Below are 27,384 nucleotides of genomic sequence, written 5' to 3' on the forward strand. Positions count from 1 at the left end.
TCCCTGCATGAACCGCCATTCAGCATTTAATTTACATCACACAAAAGGATAAACATAGAATTATCATGGAATAAGTATATCAACATACATGGACTACAATAAAGCATAAAATTAGTAACATATGATCTAAAAATAAAATGATAGACGACGTTATTGTTCTTTTTGGTCACGCTGGTGCCATTGATTGAATTCGTTTAACAATTCATTGATTCGATCTAAAAACGAATCATCGATATTAGCAGGCGTTTGACTATTCCCAAATCCCTGAGTGTTAGTGTTTTGTTCTGTTCCTAATCTAAAATCCCCGAAGCTTGTCCATCTTTCATGCTCACATGCACTGTCGTGCTCATCCCTACACTGTTGCTGTTGGGACTCGATATGTGACTAATATGGCTGGGATAAGGTGGCCTCAGAATCATCATCTCTCTCATTTTCTCTTTGAATAATATGGATTAAAAAAAAAAAGGAGCAAATTTTCAAAAAAAATCGATCATGGATTAAAAAAAAAAAATCACAAATTTTCAAAAAATTCTATCATGGATTACAAAAAAAAATTCCATCATGGATTAAAAAAAAAAAATCACAAATTTTCAAAAAATTCTATCATGGATTACAAAAAAAATTTCGATCATGGATTAAAAAAAAAATCACAAATTTTCAAACAATTCAATCATGGATTACAAAAAAGTCGATCATGGATTACATAAAATTCGATCATGGATTACAAAAAAAAAAAACATAAAAAAACAAAAAATTCCATCGTGGATTACAAAAAAAGAAAAAAACAATTCGACCATGGATTACAAAAAATTCTATCATGGGTTACAAAAAAAAAAAACAAAAAATTCGATCATGGATTACAAAAAATTCTATCATGGATTACAAAAAATTGGATCATGGATTACATAAAATTCGATCATGGATTACAAAAAAAAACAAACAAAAAAAAACAAAAAATTCGATCGTGGATTACAAAAAAAGAAAAAAACAATTCGATCATGAATTACAAAAAATTCAATCATGGATTACAAAAAACTCTATCATGGGTTACAAAAAATTCGATCATGGATTACAAAAAAAAAAACAAACATTTCGATCATGGATTACAAAACATTCGATCATGGATTACAAAAAATTCTATCATGGGTTACAAAAAAAAAAAAAAAAAAAAAATTCGATTATGGATTACAAGAAAAAAAAACAAACATTTCGATCATGGATTACAAAAAATTCGATCATGGATTACAAAAAGTTCTATCATGGGTTACAAAAAAAACAAAAAAACAAAAAATTCGATCATGGATTACCAAAAAAAAAAAAAAACAATTCGATCATGGATTAAAAAAAAATCGATCAAGTATTATAAAAAAAATCTATCATGGATTACAAAAAAAAAAAAAAAAAAAACCGTTTGGGACTCGTCGATTCCGTACAGTAAATCGGCGAGTCACTGTGCAGAATCGTCTGGTTCTCTCTAGAATCGGACGATTCCCGTTTTTTTCACCGATTCGATCCGTCCATGGCGATTCCCGAGTCGAACCGGGCGAGTCTGGTTCGACTCGGCGTTTTTTTAAACACTGGTTGAAAGAATCCAATATATCATCAACCTGATATTGAACATTAAGTAGGCCCATCTTTCAGTTTCTTTGCCTTCCCCTCTCACTCCTATGTTGACTACTGAATTGAAAATCGGTGTGAGAATTTTTTAGGTTTAGGGAAAGTATAAATATACCTTAAGTTTTTTCTAATTAGAAAAAAAACTTAATACTTTTATTAACCTCGTCTATACTTTTTTTTCTCTTTTTTGGTTTTTTTTTTTTTTTATATCAAAATATTATTCACAGTAGTCATATTACCGTGAAGGCTTGATGTATTACGGTACTTAAAGTGTCGTGATGGTACTCTCACATGTTTTACGACCCTTAAAATGGCATTATTATATTAGATGATAATTATGGTAAAAAAATTACCGTGATGTTAAAAGGCGTTAAAACAATACGTTAAGTACCGTAATGTTAAAAGGCTTCATGCCCACTCAGCTCATTTAAAATATTTGAATGGGTAATAAAAAGTTCAAATACAACCTTGATAAAAATCTAAATTACACACCAACAATAATTACCATAACACTGGTCATTGCCAGACTTTGTCGTCTGTTTTCTGAACCCTCTCAACATTTGTCTCTCCTCTTCTGATTTTGGCTGTGCTTTTGTAGGTAAGAAGAAGGATGCCTCTTTTGAGGTCCGGTCGGTTCCTCTTATGTGCAATCCTTTTGATAGGAGTTATTTACCATCCTTAATCCAAGATAGAAATCTGCACAGTAGGTATGGTAATCTGACATGGCTTTCAATGTCAAAGCCTCTCCATGGTAAAATTAGAATTCGATCCAAGAGAAATACATATTCTATTTATTTGAAATAAATAAATACTCAAAAGATCAAAATATATGTTTCTTTTTCTAAACAGGAAATAGATGATAGAGTTTGGCAACGACCAGTGTTATGGGAAATTATTGTTGGGGCTCACTTTAGATTTTGATTAAGATTGTATTAGGATTTTTTTATTAATCTTAAATGAAAACATTTAAATGAATAGGGTGGGCATAAGCTCTTTAGCATTACAATACTTAAAATACCGCAATGACGTCCTTTAACATCACGGAATTTTTGTTACTGTAATTATCATCCAATATAATAACAACATTTTAAGTGTCGTGAAACATGAGTCATCATAGTACTTAAAGTGCCGTAATGCCGCAAGACATTACATTTGAATCTATAACCTGTGATAGTCATCACGACACTTTAATTACCGTGATGCATCATCCCTTCATGGTAATACGATTATCGTTAAGACTATTTTGGTCAAATAAACATAAAAAATAAGAAAAAATAGTATGGACAAAGTTACAAAAAGTATGAGATTTTTTTCTAATTAAAAAAAAATTAAGGTACTTGTCAAAAAAAAAATTAAGATATATTTTTGATAATTTCTCTATAAAATAACTAAACACATACGCATATAAATGATCATATATGAGGGGAGTATACCAATGAATTGGAAGAGAGAGAGAGAGTCCCTCTTGTGTGCCCGGTCATAAACAAGAGGGAGTTGGACAAAATAAATTAATTTTTTGTATGATTTTTACTTTTGCCGATTTAGTATACATGAAATCAAATTGAGCCATTTTCAATCGAATATAAAATAGTAATTTTTTAAAATAACCAAATACCTCAAAATAATATAAATCTTTTTAAAAAGAAATTTGTCCAAATAACCGCTGTTTAATATTCCGACCCATCATTTTTTATTTAATTTTAAAGTATCCATCAAAATAATATGATCATAAGCTAGAATAATTACAAAAAAAAAGGTGCTTTGTGCGTCAGGGACATAAAATCACATTTGTGTCCCTTGACACATCACATATCCATCTCAAGGATGGATGTGAAAAAGTGGTAGCCCCGCATTTAAGCAAAACCGATGGTCACAAATTTTTCTTAATAAAATGTCATTTAAAATTCTTAACTTTTGCGTTTACATAGCAATCATCCCCATGTTAGAGAATCGATAATCCAACAAAATTAAATTCAAAATCCATCTAAAAAATGAATATAGAGAAGGCACATATCTACATATGAGGTAGCTGATTCATAAAACCATGTCCATTACAAAATGGAAAAATGTTGAATAGTTAATATCTCGCCATAGCTATTGGAAAAGGTTTTAAAAAAATATTAAAATTGTGAGGCTCACATAAGGTTGTAACAGTAAACAATCAAATTAAAGCATGACTCCAAACTTTGCCATGAGATGCAATTTTGGTATCGAAAACTTAGCGATGGCTCGAAAATCTCTTTTCATATCTAATTATAACATTTTAAACTCCAAAATGCTTCCAATCAAGTTAACATTATAAAAAAAAAAAAAAAAAAGTTCAAATCAAACAGATCTATAAATTAATGAAAATATTGAAAATGAACAGTCCATATAATGTATTGTAAAATTTACTATTTTTAAGATGTAAAATATTTTTCCGTATTCATACATCTATGATCAATAATATAAATTTTCAATATCAAAATAGCTTTTTCCGAAGGAGTTTTGAAATGCACTATAATTCTAAGATGCAACTATGAACCATACATATTTTCCCATATTAAAATGATAAAGTACTTTACCTAATTAACAACTTAATAAAAACGTAATTATCAACTAATGACCTTAGGTAGGGTACTCGAGGAAAGTTTTCAAAGGGATGGACCCCATGTTGATAATGTGATTTGCCTCTCACGCCAAACAACCCTTCTTTCTCTCTCTAAAAGACCGAGACGCACATTGTGCGCACACGTGGTCCTGGGTAACTTTCTCTCTCTACCATTCTAGGAGTTAGCAATACGCGCTCTCTCTCTCTACGTTACTCTCTCTCTAGATGTGTGCGAAGGAAATCTCCTCTCTCTCATTCACGTCTTTCCTACTTCGAATTAGACCGTTTCTCTCTCCTCTCTCTCTCTCTACCCGTGATGCTTTCTCTCTCCTCTCTTGTCAAATTAATCGATTTCTCTCTATAGGCATATGTCTTTTGTTTTCTCTCTCCTCTCTTTTCATCGTACATTATGGAATTCTATTTTTTTGGTAGTTCATTGTGTGTGATTTTATCTTTTCCCTTTCATACCTTTTTTGAGTTTAGAGGTAAGAAGTAGATTTTCTCTTTTTTCTTTCCTCGAATCCCCCTTTCACTATCACTTGTCTCCCCTCTTTCATGATCTTTTTCTCATCCGTTACTAAATTTATCATGACCTGCACATTTGCACACTCTCTTCTCTACTCCTGCACGGTGGCAAGCCTGCCTTAGCCCTAGCCCTAGCCCTAGCCCTAGCCCTAGCCCGGCCTTGGCTATGTCCTTATAGGGGCCCTTGTCCCTATAAGGCTGGCTCATGCCTATTAATGCTAGGTTAGGCTAAAATAAAATAAAATTAAAATTAAAAGAGAAAATAAGGCTGAATCAGCCGATATTGATCCTAGCCCAACCCTTAAGCAACAATTTGTGGCCCATACCTATTTTTTTTTTTTATGGCCGGGCCGATTGAGCTAAATAAGGGTGGCAAGGGACCGGATCCGACCCAAAAACTAAGACCTAAAGGGTAGACCCAATCTGGGTCCAGGTATAGGTTTAAAAATTGATTTCAATAGGCCGGGTTTGGGTCCAAATCTTGCACCAAGCACTATATTTTCAGATCCGATCGGGTCTTGGTTTGGATCCAATCGGGTCTAGGTTTGGGTCTGGGTCTGGGTCTGGTTCTGGGTTTGGATCCAAACGGGTCTAGGTCTGGGTTTGAGTCTAGGTTTGGATCTTAATGGGTTTAGGTCTAGGTCCCACGCAATATTTTCAGACCCGAGTCTGAATTAGGTGAATTTGAATCTAGTTCGACCCGACCCGACCGGACCCGAGGGGATAGGGCAGGCCTCCGATCCCATTGCCACTCCTAGAGATGCGAAATCTACCTTGGCTTAATATCTTTCGTGGACACATCTCTCCACCCCATCGTAGCAACTTTCTCTCTCTAAATTTATTATTTTCCTGTTCATGAACTCTTCTCCATCACTGCATCTCTCCTACCATATCTCTCTACTAGGATATTTCTCTCTCTACATCATTATAGCACTTCGTCTTTCTCTCTCTTAATTAATAATTACGGTGTTAAGCAAGTCAACTGCGTCCGACCCTGACATGCAACAAAAACACACAACCCTCAAAACGCCATTAAATGTTTGCCCAAACCCCACCCTCGCGCCTCCTATAAATTGGCTAAAAAACCCCTCTTTTTCTCTCTCTTAACTCTAATGGCGACCCACTTGGAACAAGAAAGAGAGAGAGAGGATGAGGGAGAAAGGTCCCCAAGCTCTGAACCAGAGGAGCAATCCCATCATAGAGAAGATAAAAAGGAGGAGAGAGAAGAAGAGAGAGATGGGAATTTGCAGAGAGTGGGTCATGGTGGGCTCGGGAGCAGAGGGCTTGGAGGTTTGAGCACAGCTCGATACAAGGCTCTTTCGCCTGCAAATCTCCCCATTGGGCGCTCCTCATGCCCACCCATCTTGAGCCCATCCGCCATGCTTGACTCCCCTGTGCTTCTCTCTAACATGCAGGTTTGATTCAATGCTTCTCTCTCTTGAATGTAAACTCTCTCTCTCTTCCTTTCTCCTTGATGGGTATGTGTATTTGAAATTTTTGGGGCATTGGTGGTTTTTGCACAGTGGGTACATTCTTGTCTCTCTAGCTCATGGGTGGGTAGCTATAATGGTTGAAACTTTGGGTTTTCCTTAGGTCTGTATTATTTGGAAATTACAGTGAATTACTCATTCTCTCTCTATCTTCTGGATGGGGTTTATTAAGGATTGGAGCTTCTGAGTTTTTTATATTTAGTTATTTGTAGGAAATTATTGTGCATTTCTCTCCCTCTCTCTCTATCTTCTGGATGGGGTTTATTAAGGATTGGAGCTTCTGAGTTTTTGATATTTAGTTATTTGTAGGAAATTATTGTGCATTCCTCTCCCTCTCTCTCTCTCCTGGATGGTATCTCTAGAAATTGGAAGTTTTGGGTTGTTTATGGCTCCGGACCGATTAGGAATTTACATTTCATTCTTTTCTCTCCCTCTCTTTTAAATGAGTATTTCGAAAAATTGAAACTTTTGGGTTTTTCCTGGGCATTAAAAAATTATAGTACTCTCTATCTAGATGAAAAGTGAAAACTTTATAGTTCTCTCTCTTTCTACTGGATGGATTTCTCCAAAGCTTGAAACCTTTTTAATTTTTGGATTTTTGTTTGCATTTTCCACTCAATTTGGAAATTAATAGGCTCAAAAAGATGAAGTTCCATCTATCAAAATTTGACCTGTGGAACAATATTTTTGAGAGCTCATTTGATCTGTAAATTTGTGACCACCTATTTGGAGGTTTAATCTGTGACTCAGCGTTGTGTCATTGATTCCATGATGCAAATGCTTGATAAGTTCTTGGTGTCTCGATATTCCTTCCTTTATATATCATGTTATTTTCATAGATTGGTGCTTTTTATTGTAATGGTTAATGATAAAGAGAGGGAACTGATGGAAATTGTGGGTTCCATTCTGATGAAAAAGCTTTTATATTGTGGCGTTTGGGGTGAGAGAGAGAGAGAGAGAGAGAGAGAGAGAGAGAGAGAGAGAGAGAGAGAGAGAGAATTTGGGGTCCCTTTTTGTTCTGAGTATAAATGGGAAAGCTTTGTAGCCGTTAAATAGCTAGATTCTGATGCCTGCTTATGGTGCCCATTGTTGGGGTCCCCTTTATGCTGGTACACTTCATCTGATGGCTATTCTCTAAAGGCAGGCTTTACTCGTGACCAATGTTTTTCCTGCTTTTTTCCCTCTATTCTCCTGCTTTTGGAGAAGTAGGTCTTTCTTTTTCCTGTGCTTTTAATATTGGTTTCCCTGTATAGGTTGAATTTGGTTCTTCTGGTATCATCTTTATGAGTTTCCATTTTGTTTCTCTCTGCCCTCCTCCTTTTGAGATAAGCCAAGTATGGGACTTGAATTGGAACCTATAAGTTGAGATGAAGAGCTCCATACCAGTAGGTTATGGTCTAAAACTGACCACCTTTTCCGTTTAGTCGCATGACATTCCTGTTTATCTTAGCTATTATAGCATAAGTCTTTGTCAAAACTTTAGACCCTCAGACCAACATAACATATTCCAAATCGATTATAGCAGCTTTTGGGGGGTAGAAAGATGGAGGAAGAGACACCCAAATTGGTATTATCCATGGATCCTGTGATCTTCTAGTTTTAGAAGACATTCCTCATGTAAAGTTTTTTTTTGGCATTGTTTGGCATATTATTCATTCAGGTTATGGCAACAAAGCAATGATGTCGAGACTTTTGAGTTTATCTTTTATAATATGATTTGGCAGTGTCTATGACTATCACTGATTAATTAGATAATTGGTTCAGGTCATGTTGGGTGTAATACATTCAATGATGCCTGGTTTTTCATGGGTAGAGATGGTGAGGCAAAGTCACTTGAAGTTGGGGTTGGGGCATCGGTGGTTAGGGGGTAGATGCCTCAACATAACGTCCCACCCTCCATTCCCACCATTAACATATCAAAGAAAAAAAGAAAAAAAAGAAGAAAGAAAAAAGTGGCAAAGTCACATGGAGTTGTATTAACAAGACGAAGTTCCCTATTGCTTCAAACCCTGTTAGTGTATCAGCAAATTCTGGTTACTTAACAATCGGAGATCCCAATTTCTCTTGAATTCTTAAATGTGTTGTTGCATTTTCGTTATTTAAGAATTTTGATATACTTCAACTTTTAATTATTACTAGTTAGTTTAAAAACACTCATTCACTACTTATGTCACCATTGCAGGAATTATTCTTTTTTTCAACATATGATGTAATTCTTTAAACATCTTGTTCCACCCTCTTGCAAGAAGTTAGCTATATTGGTCTAGAATATTTTAAGGAGCTTACTAGAATAAGAGAAATCTAGAAACTGGTTATTGTGACTTCTTTTTTTGCCCTAAGTTTAACATATTTCTATTGTTCCTGAGCTGTTTATCAATGAGAACAATAGTGAAATATGCTTTCTTTTCTGAACCAGCATGCAGAGCCATCCCCAACTACAGGTTCGTTCATGTTGCCACCATTTCTTTACAATGCTGTCAAGCCTGATCCAGGTTCTTCTAAACCGGATGACTCTAAACCTTGTCATGATGAAGATGGGGGTTCTGCTTGGTTCGTATTTAAACCACACATCAAATCGGGCCAACCTTCACTGGGAGATTTGGTAATTGAACACTTATTTCTTCGTTGGTGGAGTGCAATTAGAAGTTAAATTAGTGACACTGCATTGAAAAATATTCCATCTGGAATCTGTTGTTGTATTTCATATCTGGATTTATCAGAAATTAAGAGCGACATGAGATCTTTGTCTAAGTGAGAACTGAAGCCATGTTTGTCATTGAATAAAGAAACTATTGGTGTTCAATAACATTTATCAATTCAATCTAGTCTATGTAGATGTGGCAATCGTGCCTCATAAAGTGGAATGCTTTCATAACTGTTCTCAACAAAAATAAAGTTAACCTTTCCTCAAAAAAAAAAAAAAAAAAAAAAACCTGTTCTCAACAAAAATATCTTAGTCATCTGCCAAATTATTACTAAGAGTACAAACTGATATTGTTGTTTCCTAATGCACATGAATACTGCTTATATGATTCCTATCACTAACTTATTGTTAATAAAAACTTACCTTTCCATATCTTCACATACTGCAACATGAAAATGTGTAGAGCCTGTCACATGGCTATTCATGATAAAATGAGAAGAGTTCGTGCAAGTTCGCTTTAGTGGTTTTGGCAACTGTCCTTGAACGATTTAAGTTTATGAGATGCTACTCATTAATCTCCATGTATCCAGAAAAAAAAAAAAAAAAACAAAAAATCTTGGAGGTCACTAGAAGTGAGAAGGTGTTGATAAACTGTTTATGGTCTGATTAGTTCTACTCTTGATCATTCGTTGTTTTCTCTTGAGTTTTTGGTAAACTAGTAAAGCTTCCATCAAGGGAAAATGATTGGATACAATGGGATAAATACTACTGACGTTAACTATAGAATGGAGAAAATGATGCCACCATCCAACAGTGCGCACCCCCACTTTGATACACTGCTCTGATTGATGAGATCTCATGAACTCCACCTTCAAGTAAACTGATTACAGGCCATCAACATTTGGTTTGCCACTATACTTGTCAAACTGAAATTTTGCGTCACAACTTTGCTGAGTGCTGCAGGTCCATTCCCTTTGGATTTGGTACCTTTTGTGCACTCCATGTGCCTTTGCTTCTGACGTATAGGCTTCTTTGATGTTCTTGTGAGGGAGGGAGGGAGCGAGGGAGGCGGGAACATTTGTATTCTTTGTATTAGAAACCAAAAGAGAGAGAGAGAACCTTGTATTAATGGAATAGTAATCATATTGATGGTGATGACTCGGTATCATCCTTGCTTTTTTTTTTGGAATATTTCATTGCCCAATCTTATTGTGCCCTTTATTGCCACTTGGATATTTAGTTTTTATATTTGATTAGTGCCTTTTATTTATTTACTTTTTGGTCATTTTCTTTAGCATACCTATGGTATTTACCCCCTTGACATTTTCCTCAACAAATTTATAAGATGCATTCTAGGTTCCCCTTTGAGCATGATGGAGGCTGCTTTTTTTAAAAAATAACTTTCACCCAGATGTCTGTTTGAGGTGTTTCAAATTTCAAATTTCAAATTGCACATCTGTCTGAGATTTATGGTTACTCTCTCTAGGATTTACCTAATTCAGATGTTCGGCCTAAATCTTGGCTGAATGGAAGATGAAAATTTTCTTTTGTTTGAAGTTGAGAATAAAGTTTGCTTTTGTTTAAAGGTGTTGATTCCATACTAATGGGTTGATGCCTCTTTTTCATGGTTGAGCCCTCATTTTTGGTTGTGTTTATACCAACAAAATTTTAGTTCTCCAATTTGCATAAGGTTACCATAGAATTCTAGTTGTCATGTGGTGTTGACACCTTATACAAGTGCTGGTTTTTTCTTCTTCCTAGATCTTCTTTCTCTATTGTGTCACCCTACCAAAATGTTGTGGAAAACTGACCTCAGTATCCCAAAATCTCTTTCTAAACATAGGAAAACCAGCCCCTAACAAACCCTAACCATATACCTTCGATCAGTTTTTTCTACCTTGTAACCCAATCAAGATGTGTTTTTTCATCGTTGTATGTTGCTGGACCATTAAATTTCAGTAACCTTAACTTCTGTTAAAACTCTTTAATTCAAACCCAAACCATGGTTACCTGTTGCTTCCGATCTTGATTTGGTGATAGTCCTCCATGGAACTCGATTCGTTAAAGTTAGGAATCTCTTGCCACGTTTATAGAATCTTGATCCTTTTTTTATTTTCCTTTTTTCTTTTGAGATCCAGATTCCACAACATCAAATATTGTGGTTCATAGGTGTACAAAACAATGATTTAATCAACAAGGAATATTACTTCCAATTTTTATGAATAGCAATCTGAGCTATTTTGAATCCAGATTCGACAAAATTTTATTCTTATGTATATATATCGACATTCCCTAGTGGACTAGTCAAACATTCTGTTATTTAAAATTTATTATTGATTAATGTATTGGTGCCTAAAAATTCTGTGGCATAAAACTACTTAACATCTTTCCTAAATTTTGAGAACCCCAACTAAATATCTTTCTTTTTAAATTTTATTAATAATAAATCAAGTATTTTTACTTTCGTCATTCAATCTATAACCCTGGTAAACCTCAAATCTAATTTTAAGGCACTCGACCTTGATTCCAATTCCTGTTGGGAACCGTGATTATGGCCGTTCAATACATCAATTTCAGCACTAGGGGCACCCTTGTTCAGGTCTTGAGGACCGTCGAGGACCTCAATTCCAATACTCAAGGAATTGTTTCTAATGCTGAAGGATTATTGGTCAAGGATACTCTAGAACCTCAAACCTTTTGCCCTATGACACTCATTTCCTGATGATTCTCCGATGTGGTTCCAATTGGTTGGTTGCACGATATCCAAAAGGTAGGCACCTTAATACTCAATAGAGGCCATGGTGCTGATTCTTTGTTCGATAATACCCTTATTGAGACCTTCATTAAGTTGGATCAAATGGAGAAGGCCCTTGAATTGTTTGAGGAATTGGCTGAGAGGTGCTTGGTCTATGATGGTATAGTCCATGCTACTCTGATGGAGGGGTACTTTGGGAAGGGAGACGAGAAGTTGGCCATGGACTCATACAATTCCCTACTTGATAAGGGGTTCAAGATGAACGCCGCAACGTGCAATTCACTTTTGAAAGTGCTTTTGAAGTATGGGAAGTTTAAGGAGGCGAATGGGCTCTTCGAGCACATGCTATCAACCCATACCCCTCCAAACTTTCTATTCTCAGAAAGTATGAATCTTGATTCCTACAATATGCATTTTACGGACGATGCTTCCTACCATAGGAATCTTCTAGGCGCTCGTGATTCCACGCTTCCAATTCCTAAAAAGCTTAGCAACTATGCCCTTTACCTTAACCTCACTAGATCCTCCCCCGTAGACTTGCCTTAAGTGACCCTTACTCAATATAGGAGACTTCAATGCATTTAAATCCTTTTGTTCTAAACTTTGCAGGATGACGTGCACTTCTAGATTGCTTATCCTAACCCAATTAAATCTGGAAACGTACCTGAAAACTTTATTCTTATGGTCTCCTTGTGTGTTATACTTGTGGGGGAGCCAAGGCCTCGTGGCTTTCCATCAGAGCCCAATCTAAGAGAAGGCGACCTCTTCTTGTGAAAAAGAATCTTTCGTCTCATTTGAGTTAATTGGAGTTATTGACATAAGAGAAATTGTGGATGTAGTGACAAAATGAAAAAGGATAATAATCCACAATCCTCGCCCATCTCTGTAAGTGTTCTCTTATCCAAGGACCCTTCTTGGAACCAAGAATCCTGCATCTTAAGTTCAAGCACAATAAGCCTTTCAACTGCATCCTTTTCGTTTACTAACACCTGAAGAATCGTGCCCTTCCCCTCCCTAAGTTTTAGCTTAATCAATCTATTTCACTTATGGTTTCTCGTCCATGCCATGTAAAGAAAATTGGAGCTTTGCACATTGCTCTTGTGAGATTCTAAAATGTCATTTGTATAAATTTCATTTGCATGTGCAAAAATGGATGAATTATGCCTTTTGACATAAGTAACTTAGCTAAAAAAATAAAATGCTTTTTGACACAAGTGACTTAGACACAAGTCCCTCGATTGTTGGGGTTTGTGGGCTTTAAAGGCAGTGAAAGCATGTAAAAAGACATTTATAATGGATTATACACTTCAATGGGAGTGTGTATTGTTTGACTGACCAAGGTTTAGGCGGTCTATGGTTTTGGTCATGTCCAAAACTCTTACCTTTAGGCATGTGGCACTATCGATAAAGGTTTACTGAGGGTCATACCTTGTTGAGGTCGGAGAGATGCCCAGGGATGGTTTATGGGCCAGGAGAACTGAGTGGTCTTCTATGTGCGGATGTAGGCTTGTAAGAGCAAAAGCTAAGTCCTTAAGAAACTTTCATACGACTTGTATATATGACAGCCGCATTATCGGGAAGTAACTTTGAAGAGGGATACGTGTACATGTGCATAGAGAAGAGGGTCCTTTTGCACTATAGTGATTTGTGCTTGATTAGCTCTTGGGTTGTTGGATTGTTCAGGGGGGTGGGGGGAAGAGGCGGTTGTGATCCACATTCCAGGATTGTGGTTATGTTGTTTATTGGTCAACTTTGACGAGCTGATCATGAGGCCCTGCATGAGACTGTGGGTCATGAGTTTCATTGGGTTGGTTTGAGAAGACAGTTGTGGACCATGTTCATTGGTTCAAGTGGAGTGCCCTTATAGTCAATTCAATATAAGAAATGTTTTTGTGATCTTTAGAAAATTTTCAGAATTTTTAAAATTTATTTCTACTGTAAAATTCCTTAAAATGGTATCTTTGATACTATGAGAATAAGCAAAGGGCACATGTGGGGCCCTTGGATCTAGCCCCATGTGTGCCACACCCCATGGGTGGGGCGTGGGGCCCATGGGACAGCATGTCACCCATAGGTGCTGGCATGCTCCACTCTCTCTCTCTCTTTTTTTTTTTTTTAAATTTGATGGATACATAATGTTTTAAAAGAAAAGAATTTTAAAAAGAAAAGTTGTCCTATTTTTGTAGGAGTGAGTTTGACCATAATATTATCTTTGATTTCCTATAGTTTTGAAAGAGATATTAGGAAGTTCTAAAAGGTTTTTAAATTGGTCTAATCCTATTTGGACTAGAAGTGGACGTGGGTCAAATATTAAAGGGATAAAGTTCCTAATATTCCTCCTTAAGTCATGACGGCTGATTTGTGGAGTAGATGGCTGAAATTTACTCTCTCCCTTCTCTCCAAAGTGGCACACTACCCATAAGAAAGAAAATATGGGTGGCACGCCAAACCCTAATTAGGGTTTGTGAAGAGAAAAGAGTGGTACGCCCAGCCTATGAGGGTTTATGCCTTCATGATATGTTGTAATTTGAGAGGTATTGCCTAGACAAGCTTCCTAGCTCCGAAATTCCAGCACGACCGATAGGATCAAAAGTGCTGTGCCATCAGTCAGGAAATCAGGTATGGAGTGTACCGAGTGCTATGGGGGTAACCCTAGGCACGATCGAGTAAGTCTTCCAAGCTGTTTAGTTTTATTTTTCAGTCTTATTTGCATATTTGTTCTATATTTTTAGGAACATTAATTTTACTTAAATTGATAGTAGAAGCTTGGTTTTTATTCTTGGATTGTGTCTACTCAGTTTGGCAGAAAAAGAAGAAGTCCTAGGTTGTATTTAGGGTTTTAATTTTCCATTATAGCAGTGTATTGTGAAACTTGTAAGTAGAATTCATATTCAATAATAAAAAAAGAAGATTTTTTTTTTTAAATTTTATAGCCTCAAATTCTACAAAGCCACATCTTTCATTGAGGCATTGTTTCCTCATTCACTGAGATGATTGAAGAATGAGTCGATACATCTCACTAGATTGCAGACCCAAGTCAGGCAAATTACTTGGCTTGGTGAGACTTCAGTGATTTGCCCAATGTTTACATTGGCTTGTCTCACTGGCTCGAGTCATATGACCTGGCAAGCTGTGCTTATTGTTTTTCCTATTTTTTGTTTCTAGCATAGGCCACAAATTGTTCATCAGTTTTGCATTATATTATAGCTGAATGGATACATGGATGTTGTTTTAGGAAGAATATTTCTTCTTGGATAATGTGTGATTGGCTACTAGATTAGGAGCGAAAATATTCTATACTGTACCTTTTTTCGCTTGTTTGACTTAGCCTATCTGTATATGTATTTCTCTACATTCATGTATTGGCATTGTGCACTTGTCGAAATGGGAATTATATGAATTTCCTTTTTTGATCCCGAAGATGATAGTTCAATTCATCATCTCCCATATTTCTTTATAAATTTCATTTGAATATTATTTCCAAAGAATTTTATTTTTCTTCAATTTATAAAGCCTTCAACTGGGTATAACGTGGCAAAGTTTAGGTTCGTGATCTTTGATCTGAATTTAGGCACAAAACCTTACTTTAAATGTTGATTTATGAATGGGAATCTTTTCGTGTTCCCACAGGAACACCAAAACATGCTTCCCCACTCCAAAAAAACACTTATGAAGTGGGTGATTGACCCATAAAAGATTCAAACCAGTCTCCTCCCTTCTGAAATAATCTCTGATTTTTTTTGGATTTAGCGCTCCAACAATGCTACAACCCTATTGCCACTCCAAAATCTGATTTAGGCTGTTTGTTTAAATGGATGGTGGATGAAAGGGATTAGGAGTGGCGAATCAAATCTTATTTCAAGGAGCATGATTAGGAGCTTTTTCAAAATATTCCAAGCCTCCACTCCCCGAGATTCAGGTCTAGTCTATGGATCTTATGAATTTAGAGTTTTTTTTTTTCTTTTTTTCCATTAATTTTTTGAAGCTCAAAATCGAATGTTATTCTGAAGGTTGGTGTGGTTTGGAGATATTTCGGTGCTTTTCTGGGTCCCTTACCTGCCTACCTCAAAAGTGGTTTCAAAGTTGTGGAGCACCATCTTAAGTGCTTCTGTAGGAACACAAAGGGTTTTCCCTTTATATATTGAAGGCCAATTGTACATGTGCAAAAGCATGGGAATAAAGTTTTAAATGTGAACAGGTAAACTCAAACAATGTGAAATGCTAAAATGAATGCCTTTGCCTTGATTAGAGGCATTACTAGATGTATGTTAGCAGACTGGTATACTTGTTTTTCTTATGTTCTGTTGTTTGAGATTTTTTTTTCTTTCTTTCTAACGTAGATGTAGTTAGTTCCTGTGCAGTAGGTTGGCTTGTGATTGCCTTTTCAATTTGTAATTTTTCTTAAATCTATTGTAATTCATGAAGGCCTCTTCTAGCACAAACTACCAGCAATGCGAAAAGCTCTCACAAGTCCAGACACAATCGCTCACTTCTTCCGTCGATGTAACTTCTGCCAAGAATGAGCATGTAGCCCTCACTGAACATGAACTGAGCCTCTCTATTACCTCTCCAACGCTCCCGTCCCATATGGCCTCTTCCCAAGTTAATGGTTCCAATGGAGTTTCTTCTGAGGAATTGCAAGCCCGACAATGTTCTAGTAGTGGAATTCAAAAAGGATCAAGCCCACTGACTGTTGTAGAGAGGTCCTCAGAAGATGGGTTTAACTGGCGTAAATATGGTCAGAAACAGGTTAAGGGTAGTGAGTTTCCAAGGAGCTATTACAAGTGCACATATCCCAACTGTCAAGTGAAGAAAATAATGGAGCGCTCTCTTGATGGAAGGATTACTGATATCAACTATAAGGGTCAGCACGATCATCCTAAGCCCCAGCCAAGCCGTCGATTAGCTGTTGGTTCTGTTCAAGCTATCCAAGAAGGAGAGGAAAGATCTGAACTATTTCGTTCTTCTATCAATGCCGAAGGTATGTAATAAATTTGGTCAGCCTTTATGGTGATTTTTCTTTTCTTTTCCAGTCAAACAGTAGCAACAGATGGTTCTTTGATATCCTGCAGATAAATCATCAAATGCCCAAGGACAGTTCTGTAATTATATGGATCCAAATGGTACCCCTGAGCTATCATCTGTCTCAGCTAGTGAAGATGATACCGAAAGTGGCAGTGTCCAAGCTAATAAGACTCGCGATGAAGTTGAGGATGATGATCCTGAGTCAAAACGCAGGTCCTTTCTGTTTAATTGATCAATATTGTCATTAGGGAAAGTATATGTTAGTACATTGACTACGGAGAAACCTTAGTCCACTGGGTCATTGCCATCCATTGACACGACGGAAGGTGATGGAGAGAGATTGAGACTGACCGGAACCGGGCGTGAACTCCGATTGGTTGCATTCTCTCTCCATTGCCATCCGTGATTTTGGTTTATGGTGATGAGAAAGCATAGTCCATTGCACTATGTTATACTTTCTCTTGTGATTAATGATTTGTGTATGAGATGGTGCGCCGGGATCTACTAATGCAATTGTCACCATTGATGAAACAGGAAGAGGGAATTTAGTGCTGTTGATTCTGCATTACTCTGCAGATCAACCCGTGAGCCACGTGTTGTTGTTCAAACTACAAGTGAAGTTGATATTCTTGATGATGGGTACCGGTGGCGTAAATATGGGCAGAAAGTAGTGAAAGGAAATCCTAATCCAAGGTACGAAAATTCTGGGTTGTATGTGCCTGTGTTACCATCTTTTGATTGGCTTACCTATGTTTGCTTGGCCCAACAAGTTTCTTGTTACTTTCTGTGTGAATAATATCAACATGTAGTAATGTGCTCACATGTATCAATACATGTTTTCAATTGTAAGACCGATTATAAGTAGTGGCTATTGTAAGAGTAGGTTCTAACTGCCAGTCCAAAACGGAAACTAGTGAATAGGTGGGCATTCCGGTAATTTTGAACCTCCTGAACCAGAAAACCCATCTAACTGGTGGACTCGCTGGTTGACCATCCAGATTGAATTAGCCGGTCAGGGGTAAAAAATAACAAAAAGAAGACCATTTTCTTTATTTGTTTTGGGGCATTTTTCATCATTTAGGTGCGCTTTTTGTTGTTTTGAATTTCTTGAGGGGTATTTTGGTTGTTCTTATTATTTGGGAGGGATTTTTGGGCCTTGGTTTTTTACTTTTTTTATTTGGGAGGGGTTTGGGGGCTTAAAAAATAGCTTTTTTGAGGGAGGGAGGGAGGGAGGGAGAGATCTATTTTGGTGTGATTTTACTCTCCCTTTTTCTCTACCAGATAAGCCCAAATCCTTGTAGGAATTTTCAGCAACTTATGGAGAGGAACCAGCCCATCATTCCACCCCATTTTAATCCCCAATTTCATTACATTTTCTTGATTTCTTTGTTTTATATCTAGAAATATAGAAAATGAACTGGTTTTTTAAGGTTTTGCAAAATGTGAAATTTTTTTTTTTTTTTTTTTATCTTTTATTTTTCCAAATCAATGCAATAGGTTATCTCTTGTATTCAATTTAGTGGTGGTTTTTTCTTTAGTAGTTTAATGTTGTAGGTTTTTTCTTATTTGGTGGCTTATGTGTGTCTTTCTGTGTAAATATTAGATTTTTTTGAAACTGTTAACTTTGTTGAAAGAGAGAGCAAAAAATAAGCATCCCACAGCCTGGGTGCTCTATACAAAACCCCACAGGATGGTGCTCTATACAAAGGGTGAGCTATTTCTCAAATTCTATACATCCATATCACTAACTGAATTATAGGTACAAAAACGTACAAGGAATGGATGGCAATGACCCAGTGGTTTTTGTTTAAGCGCACTAAATTTTCGTGCATCACTGGTTTTAAAATGCCAGTGGTCAATGGATGGTAATGACGTTTCTTCATGGTACTATGGAGAAACAAGTAAATAAATTTAAGTGCATCAAGTTTGTGAATTTTAAATTGAAAAAAAATGAAATTTCCTTAAATTTCCTGACCGACTCTCCAATCTTTGCGCTCTGTGTGAATAGATGCCTCCAATCTCTATCAAAGCTTCCTTAGACACCCCAAGTTGAAACCCCCAAACCAGTTTTACGATTCAAGTTTTGACCTAGCTGATTTAACTGGCGAACAGCATATCTGGAATTAGAAACACAATCTCAGAGATTTGTGTTTTTTCGTCAAGAAACTAGCCTATGATTGGATGAAAACCACAAAAAATAGGCTTAGGGAACAAATTTCATTGAAGATTACCAATCGTTGCCCAGAAATCACGATTTTTCAATATTGGTTTAACCCTAGATTGAAATCATCGATCTTTCTAATCCATCAAATTTGTCGGTATTTGCTCAAATCATCTATCTACTTGATAGATTATGCAAAAATATCTGTGGCCAAAATTTGGGCTGAAATTAACACATCTATGATAAAAAATGAAGAAACTTACTGGCTGGGCAACTCCCTGAGCCTGAGCAACCAATAGAAGTGTCTCATACGGAAAAAGCACATTGATTGATGAAGTTAACTTTCAGGTTGACCATGACCTTGTGACCTCCTAAATGACCATGACCTTGTGACCTCCTAAATGACCATGACCTCCTAAATCATCCTCGCTCTTGATCGATAAACCTTTTTGGTCCTCCATACTTACTGACAATTTATGGTTGAGTTTTAGTGAATCCCTTCTAAATATGTTCTTTCCAGCTTTACATATCTTCTTCATTTTTTTTTTTGGTTTATATTCCATTTCATCTCTCTATTCATTGTTTATGAGACAGGGAGATAGGTCTGTCTCAAGAACCTGAACCTTTAAGACCCCAAAAAAGTATCTTCAAGGGACCACACCTTATTATGTCACCTTAAGTGCCCCCTAATACTATCCATATCCACATACTTCCGACATTGTTCCCATATATGCTATTATAAAATGGATCTCCTTGGCCATTTTCTGTTGCAACCCTTCTTGTATGTTTGATTCATCAGTTTTGGTCGCCCTAACAAATTGTAAAGATTTCTTGCTTCCTTTCTTGATATGGGGAAGAGCGACTTCCCAAGTGTTGTGGTGCTTTCCAATCATTGGTCGGTGTCAGACTCACGTAAGTATGTTTAAACAAGTATGCTTCTTTGATAAAAGAAGTGATGAAATAAATAGAATCTTCAAGTGGAGAAAGGAAAACAAAGGGCTTTGGGAACTAAGAAACTTGGGAATTTTCGAGAAAGAGATATGTGGCTTCGTTTAAAAAAAAAGGAAAGGTCCATGAGCTGCTACAATTTTGCTGTGAATAGCATAGCATGCAGGAAGAAGACAGATCATTGAAGATAAATAAGTCACAGGTAACTTTAATTAGGTTTTCTAAGGGGTCTTTGGGGCGAAAATTGTATCTTATGCTTTTAGATAAGTCATCCTTTCCTCTCAAAGGCTGATGTTGCTTTTAACGTACATTTTTGTTTTTAAGTTTTTTTAAATCTTAATTTTAGATGAACAGCAATCAGTCGAAAGGTACGACCTTCTGGTCTAGTGCAATCCATTGTACAGGGCATAGATTTCCTGCATATTTTAGAACACACTAGGTTGTAGTTTAGGGCTTATGCGAATGTTCAGATTTCCATTGCTTGTGAAAGAGATAGATGACTTTTAAAATTTGGAAAACTAGTTTTTACTTGATATTTTAAAGACCATAGTGATTGTTTTTCTTGCCTATATTTAGGAGTTTGGTGGGCTGGTTAATCTCGTTAGGGCATGAAAGATACTGGGTAGCAATTTATGAGCAGACTTTGGGAAGTGGCACTCAGAGGATTAAAGATAGGAGAGTTGTCCATGGCGAATAATTATGAGAAGGTGAAGAATCTTTCTGATGTCCTAATTTTTAAGTGACGGGACATAACTTAATGCTGTAACTAAGGAGAGTATAATTGGATCAGGCAGTTGCTATTGTTTTTTCTAAGAATGTTAACATTGTATTAAATGTACAAAATGTACAAAGGAATAAGGGCTATACACATCCAAAACATGAGACTCCCCTTAGGGGAGCCCTATACAAATACAGGGGATCAAAGGAATGAGGCAGTTCGCCAAATTGAGGTGATTACTGAGGCTGCAAGAAATTCCTCAGTCACTTGAGTATTAGCACCTTTTTTGGCAAGTGAGTCTGCGTGTGATTTACTTTCGTGCCAAACATGTTTCCAAGAAATCGATAGGCCTGCACAAAGGTGAGCAATTTCTTTGAAATTGTATGCTAGAGACCAGGGATAGGGGGTGGAGGGCCAGCGAATTACGTTGTGTGAATCACCTTCCACGATGAAGATGGAGGACCAGCTATGGTTGAAGAGTCTAAGGCCTTCAAGGAGTGTGTTAGCTTCTGCCGTTTGGCAGTCGAAGTGTCCAATAGGTTTGGAGTAGGAAACTAGGATTTCACCCTCGTGGTTCCTTAACAAGCCACCGATATCGGCCGGCCTGGGGTTGCTAAGGGAACACCCATAAAAATTCAGCTTGATGGCACCAGGGTTAGGAGGAATCCAATGGGAGGCTCGGGGAACCCTAGGGCGCGAAAGATGGAGGAGTAGCTAGTCTTGATGAAAGGCCTAGTGATGGATACCCTTGAAGAGTTAATGTTTAGAGGCCCAAAAAGTCACCATAAATTTGATATTGTCAAACAAAATTGCGGTAGACTTGTATTGTCTTTGGAAGAGGCTACGATTGCGCTCGATCCACACAGTCCAAAGGAGCGTGAAGTTTGATGCCTTCCAAAGGAGAATGCCAGGTCTAGGCCAAGGGTAGGGTTGAAGGGAATAAAAGAGGCGGATGATAGATTGGGAGGGTGGGGATGTTTTTAACATTGAATTATAATATATAAGAGGTGTGTGGGGCCTCGAGAGGGTCAATTCCACATGATTTTTAGAAATTAAAAAACAGAAAAACTTAGGCTTTTGGAACCCTAGCTTGGAGTGTGGAGAAGAAACCTTAGGTTTCTTTGAATTGTGTTGGTTTTGGCATAGTTTCTTTTCGATTTTACTGTTCCCCCAAATTTCCCTGCATCAAAGCCTAAGTGAGAACGGATGAGAGAATAGGTGGAGGGGTCCCAAATACCTCCCGACGCCCCTGCTGCCGGCAAGGCCACCCATTAGCATGGCCTTCGCCCCCAAACATGTCTGACTTGGACTAGGGAAGGTGTAGGAAGCTTCGTTTCAAAGAGTGCTAGGAGAGCCAGTGAATGGTGGGTGATGTCACGGATGGCATTGCGCTTTGTTGGGTTGCTGAGCTCGTGCACATTACAAGACAATATTAACGTGATGAAGGGGGAGGGAGCGGTAAAGCTCGCCTATTCGAGTGTCTTCAAGGAGATCCCCCCCAAGGAAGAAGAGGGAGGGTGAATCGACGACCCCAGATCGGCTGGACTATTGTAGTTGATTCCAAACACCAGGTTTGAGAGTTCACAGTTGCCTTTCCTGGTGGCCTTGAACTGAGGGGCGTTGTCTTGGGCCTGGTCAAGTGCAATAACGAAGTTAGAGCCCACGAACATGGGTGAAGCAGAGGGTGAGATGGATGAGGAGGTGGTGAGGGGAGAGAAGTAGAAGAGAGAGGGGGGGTGGATAGGGAGGGGAGAGGGGGGAGGGGGTGGGGATGGGAGATGTGATGGCAGCGAGGTAGCACTAGGAAGTGGGGTGGATAACGAGGGCTGGGATAGGGGTACAAATAAGGGTGGGGTAGGGGATTGGGGGTCTGGATGGGTGGGAGGGGATAGGAACTCCAAGGATTGGCGGGGAAGGAAACAAAGGAGGAGGGAGGGGGGATGTGGTGAAAGAGGAGTGGAGGAGGGACCAACTGAGACTTGGAGATGGGCTGGGACCAGCCAACCTGAGAAGGTGGGACAAAGACTTGGAAGGAAGGGGGCACGCAGGAGGGCAAGGAGGGGGAGAGTACGAGATTGTGTTGCTTATCATGAAGGGGTTTGGTTCTTGCATGAGAGGGGAGCCACAGTGCTTTGGGGGAGTTGGTGCTGAAAGGGGGCAAGACTTGAGCAGAGCAGCTTGTTAAGCCGTTGGCAAATGAAGGGCTGCTGGAGTCGATGGAGGTAGAGAGAAATTGGTGGTTTCCAGAACATGGACGAAGTTGCAGCAGTTCTTCAAAAAGAGGAGGGGCTGCCTTGGGCAAGGATTGGGGTTTTGATTGAGAAGGGGGTGCAATGGACTAGGGGGATGGTCACAGCCGCTGGGGTGAAGTGGGGTAGAGAGGGAGCTGGAGCTTCAGAGACGAAGGAGGGGGCTGGTGAAATGCTGAGGTCAAATGGGAGTGATGTGGTGGAGTGTGATGGATAGGAGAAAGGGTGGGGGGAGCTTCTGAGACATAGTAGAGGAAGAGAAGGGGTAGAGCTGAGGTGGGGGTTGGTTGGTCTTAACGAGAGGGGAACCAAGGGGGCAAACGGCTGAGATAATGCAAGGTGGGTAGGGAGGAGTGATGGAAGGGGATGTAGCCTCGGATGACATGCCGGTGGAGGGCTGCAGTGGATGGGGCCCCATCAAGGTGGTGATGTGTCCAAGCAAGGAGCGAGAGGGGTCAGCGTGGTAAGAGAGCCAGGGAATTACACGATGGTGAGAACCAGCTAACCCACGTGAGGGTGGCTGCATGTCGGGGGTAGTTGAGAGGGATCAGGGGTAGGGAGACACGTGGTGGGAGTTAGTGAGAGTGTGACTTGGGAATTGGGATGGCTGGATAAAGGAGAGAGGTAGAGTGGGGGTGGTTCACTTGGATAGGGTTTTGGGTTACCCTTTGAGCGGTAGGATTGGGCGATGGATGGTTGCGATGCAGTAGAGGCTTACGACGGTGAGAGACTCTGATCCATTGCTTGGGGTCCAAGGTTTCACTGGTGCAAGGCTCTCCCAGGCGGAAATAGAGAGGGAAGGGGGGCGACACCGGTTGCCACGCGTAAAGGATCCATGCGTGAAGGGGAATTTGGAAGAACTTGATCCAAATCCTTTGAGGCTTAAACGCTCCAAGGTCCAATGACCAGGTGGGAAGAGATAGGGTCGCTCCTTTGAACTTCTCATCGGGGCAACTAGTAGTGAAAGATACAATCTGTCGAGGGGAAGAGGAATAGGATTTTTCCCGATGAAAGCCTCGTACAACAAAGGTCTGGCATTTCCCAGAGTCTTTGAGCCCACTTCTCAATGCCGCGAAAGTCGTCATGGTGAGGAGAGAAGGAACCCCCGAGCGCAATGGAAAGCTTGGTGGAGCAAGCAGGGTCATGGAAGCCAACTAGTCAACTAGATTCATGACAGGAAGTCGAGGGAGTAAGGGGGATGTGGGGGGGGGGGAGGGGGGATGAGAAGAGATGGGTTGGGGGTGAGGAGGAGGAGAGGGAGCGGCCACAGAGTGAGCAGGTGGAAAAGTAGGGGCTGTTTTGAGGGGATGAAGAGGTGAGCGTAGGAGGAGTAGAGGGAGGAAAGGAATCACTTGGACGGCTCCCTAGCTATTGGGGAGTCATGAGAGGATTTTCCTGCCAATTATTCATCGGAATTTAAGTTTTTCAAGAAATGGTTATGGTGCCGTTCTCTATTGTTTAATTCTTAATATATGTTTTTGGGCTCTTATTGGCCATTTAGGGCGAATATTTATTGATGGCTTGTAAACATATCTTGCAGAGAATTTTAAAACTTGGATCATTTGCAACCTAGGCACAATGTTGTATGAAGTTTTTCATTGGACTTCTATGGCATCATACGGGGTTCAGCCAATGATCTTGATGGCAGAATGTCACTAAAATATCATGTGAAAAAATTTCCTAATGTACATTCATATATTTTATCAAAACGGATCAATCTTGTTTCTTTGCTCTCATTGCTAAAACGATCACAGTTGTTGTTGAACTGGTAACACCGAGACATTTGTGTGCCTTATCAGGCTTGAAGAACTCCCATGTGCTTAAATTGATGCGTGTGTTGTTTTGTCATGTACAGCAAATGGATTATCTATCCAAGAAACTTGGGAAAATAAGGTTAGAAGTTGTTGCATTTGGAGTGAACATGGAGAAGGGACAACTAGATGATCTCGAGAGAATAAACCCAAGTGGAGGAAAAATAGATGAGGATAAAGTTTTCAAATATATCATAATGATGGGGAGTGCATACATGAGGGAATGCATTACAACTACTTACCTTTTCCTTTGTATAACAAAATAATAGTAGTATCATCATCAGAGGCTTTTTCGAACTATTTGGGGTCAACTTTACGAATCCTGGGCTGTCATTTTGCTCTATCAAGGGCTGTACCCTCTGTGAGGCCATGAGTCCCCATTATCTTTTCTTATTACTTCCAACCACGTCTTTTTGGGCCTACCCCTTACCTGTTTTGAGGCTTCTACTTGAACCAACTCGCACCTTCTAACAGATATTGTATTAGGTCTGTACTGCACGTGCCCAACCTATCTAAGTCTACTTTCCCTTATTATTGCCCATGGAGCCACACCTAAGTTCTGCCGAATGTATCATTTCGAATTCTATCCCTTTTTGTTTTGTCACTCATCCATCGCGACATCCTCATCTCATCTCAGCTCCACTCATCCTATGGTTATGTTGTTTCTTGATGTGGAAATTTATAAAGTTTATTGTGCTCGTCACAATTGGGGTTGTTGACCCAAGGATTTGCAACTAAAAATGATAATGAATATGGTTTGGATTCATATTAAAAAGATTCACTCCTGGATTAACGTTTTGAGTTAGAGACATATCTTGATGTGTTTGGTTGTATGGTTATTGATAAATATACATGAGATATTTGCATTATACTTGATTTGAGATTTGGTTTGTCTTCCAATTAATGGAGTTGCAGAGATGGGCTTTGCACATCCTTGCTCATTTTAACATAAACAGCAAAACCCTAAAATTACTTTAAAAAAAAGTCCAAACCTGAAAATTTATTAAATTTCGTGAAATTTATCGAACTACACCTATGATTTGAACTACTTAACGTCCTATCCGCACTTCTTTATCTCAAATTCCCCATCATTCTTTTGATGAAATTTCAAATAACCCATATGACACATCGAAATGGGTTTTGAAATTCATCAAAATACACCTGGGGTAAAATGTTTAATAGTTCAAATTTTAGGTATGTTTTGATAAATTCCGTTAAATTATTTAGGAAAATTTAATTTTAATTACCTATAAATAAAGGCATAATTTTAACCTTAATCTTTTTTGAGTTCTAAGTTTGAAAGCTGCCTCCCATTTCATTCTTTTCTATGTTTAATTGAAGTTATGTTTTTTGGTTGATACTAATGCTTTTGTTGTTATACATCCGCACTCGAAAAATTTGAAGTTAAACCACATAGACCTTAGTATTTTGTGAACATACGTGAACACGCGTGTGTGTGTGTGAGAGAGAGAGGTGGTGCACATCAATGGTTCCCACTATTTAGATGAAGTATTAGATGTTCTACTGTATAGGAAAATTTTGCATCTGTAGAACAATGTGGGTGAGAATGAGGTACATTTTGGGCAATATGCAGTTGCTTTGCATTCACGTGACACCCAGGAAAAGATCCAAGTAATTGCACATGAATTTCTTCTCTAGCATTAGATGATTTAGAGACACGCATGCATGCTATATATTTCGTGTATGCGAACTACTCATGTATATATATACATACATTTACATGTACAAATGTCCGTCTAATTTTACATGCATCTCTATTACATACGTAAATACTGCACATTTTCATGATGGTGAGTGTGGGCATGTTCCGCGTACATGTTTTGCATGCATGTGTATCTCACCCTTTTTCTCTTTATTTACTGTATGAAAATGTGTTGCAGGAGCTACTACAAATGCACCAATGCTGGGTGCCCTGTAAGGAAACATGTGGAGAGGGCATCCCATGACCCCAAGTCGGTCATTACCACATACGAAGGCAAACATAACCATGATGTACCCTCAGGACGGGCAAACACCTCCGAAAACACGTTTTCCGCAATAAGCCATAGTCCACCTACGCCCAATTCTCACCCTTTAGCTCCTCAAAATTTAATCTTGGGACCAACCACTACTAACCAAGCTGAGGGAACAAAAATATCATACTACGATCATTCAGTCAGTCTAGATTTAGGTGTTGGGGTGGGCCCCGGTTTGGACAACAGATACCTTGAGAAGCTTAGAACGCTGGATTCTGCAACATCCTCGATTCAAATTGATGGTCTAGAAGTTGGTAAAGTAATTCAAGCAACCCCGATTTCTTCACTTCAAGGTGGTGGGAGTGAGGTAAGAGAGGGGGAGCCTCATAATGCTGTAGAGAAGAGAAAGAGTTTCACTTTTGAAACACCAAAGCCAGTCTATGAAGCATCGGGCCCATATTATCAAAGCATGGGGAGATTACTACTGGGTCCATGAGCTTGTGTTTCTTTTTAATTGCAGGGTAACTGGTTTCTCACATGCATTATCAGGATGGAAGATGTTTACTCTGTTTATCAGTCAAATAAAAGTCGAGGCCCAAATCTTCGAGAGGCAAGTATATGTTGTAAATTATTGAATCTAAATTGCTTCCGCTGCCTGAAGAGCAAGCAGTGGATGCTGTATCTTATGTTGAATGTTATAATGTTATTAGCCACATTATTTAATGTGTGTGTGAGAGAGAGAGAGAGGCGAAGTGCAATGCGATGGTCCCATTGGCATTGCTTGTTGGTTTAGTTATTAGAGATTTGATGCTCCATCGACTCATGCACTCGTGTTGAGAAGGTGAGTCAGAATTGTTTTAAAATAGAATGGTTCA

At 38.6% G+C, this 27,384-nt stretch overlaps 1 protein-coding gene and 1 long non-coding RNA gene across 3 annotated transcripts; both read left to right on the forward strand.

Annotated features, from left to right (window-relative positions):
- Nucleotides 1–5,520: 5,520 nt before the first annotated feature.
- On the forward strand, nt 5,521–27,232 carry WRKY20 (WRKY family transcription factor family protein). Of its 2 annotated transcripts, none has more exons than XM_006836704.4 (6): nt 5,521–6,147; nt 8,639–8,824; nt 16,047–16,602; nt 16,694–16,859; nt 17,181–17,339; nt 26,435–27,232. In XM_006836704.4, the coding sequence occupies exons 1-6, from the start codon at nt 5,845–5,847 to the stop codon at nt 27,003–27,005; spliced, it is 1,941 nt and encodes a 646-aa protein (XP_006836767.1). In that variant the 5' UTR covers nt 5,521–5,844; the 3' UTR covers nt 27,006–27,232. The 2 variants fall into 2 exon arrangements, with proteins under 2 accessions (XP_006836767.1, XP_088705941.1); XM_088849815.1 differs by lacking the exon at nt 5,521–6,147 and adding an exon at nt 7,429–7,789.
- LOC148780185 (uncharacterized) lies at nt 15,451–15,914 on the forward strand. Its single transcript, XR_016042847.1, has 2 exons — nt 15,451–15,540; nt 15,632–15,914. It is a non-coding gene; the product is annotated as an uncharacterized LOC148780185 (long non-coding RNA).
- Nucleotides 27,233–27,384: the final 152 nt, after the last annotated feature.

The sequence above is a fragment of the Amborella trichopoda genome, chromosome 10, assembly GCF_054954075.1.
Source record: "Amborella trichopoda isolate Santa Cruz 75 chromosome 10, AtrichopodaSantaCruz75HAP2 v2.0, whole genome shotgun sequence".
Classification (NCBI taxonomy): domain Eukaryota; kingdom Viridiplantae; phylum Streptophyta; class Magnoliopsida; order Amborellales; family Amborellaceae; genus Amborella; species Amborella trichopoda.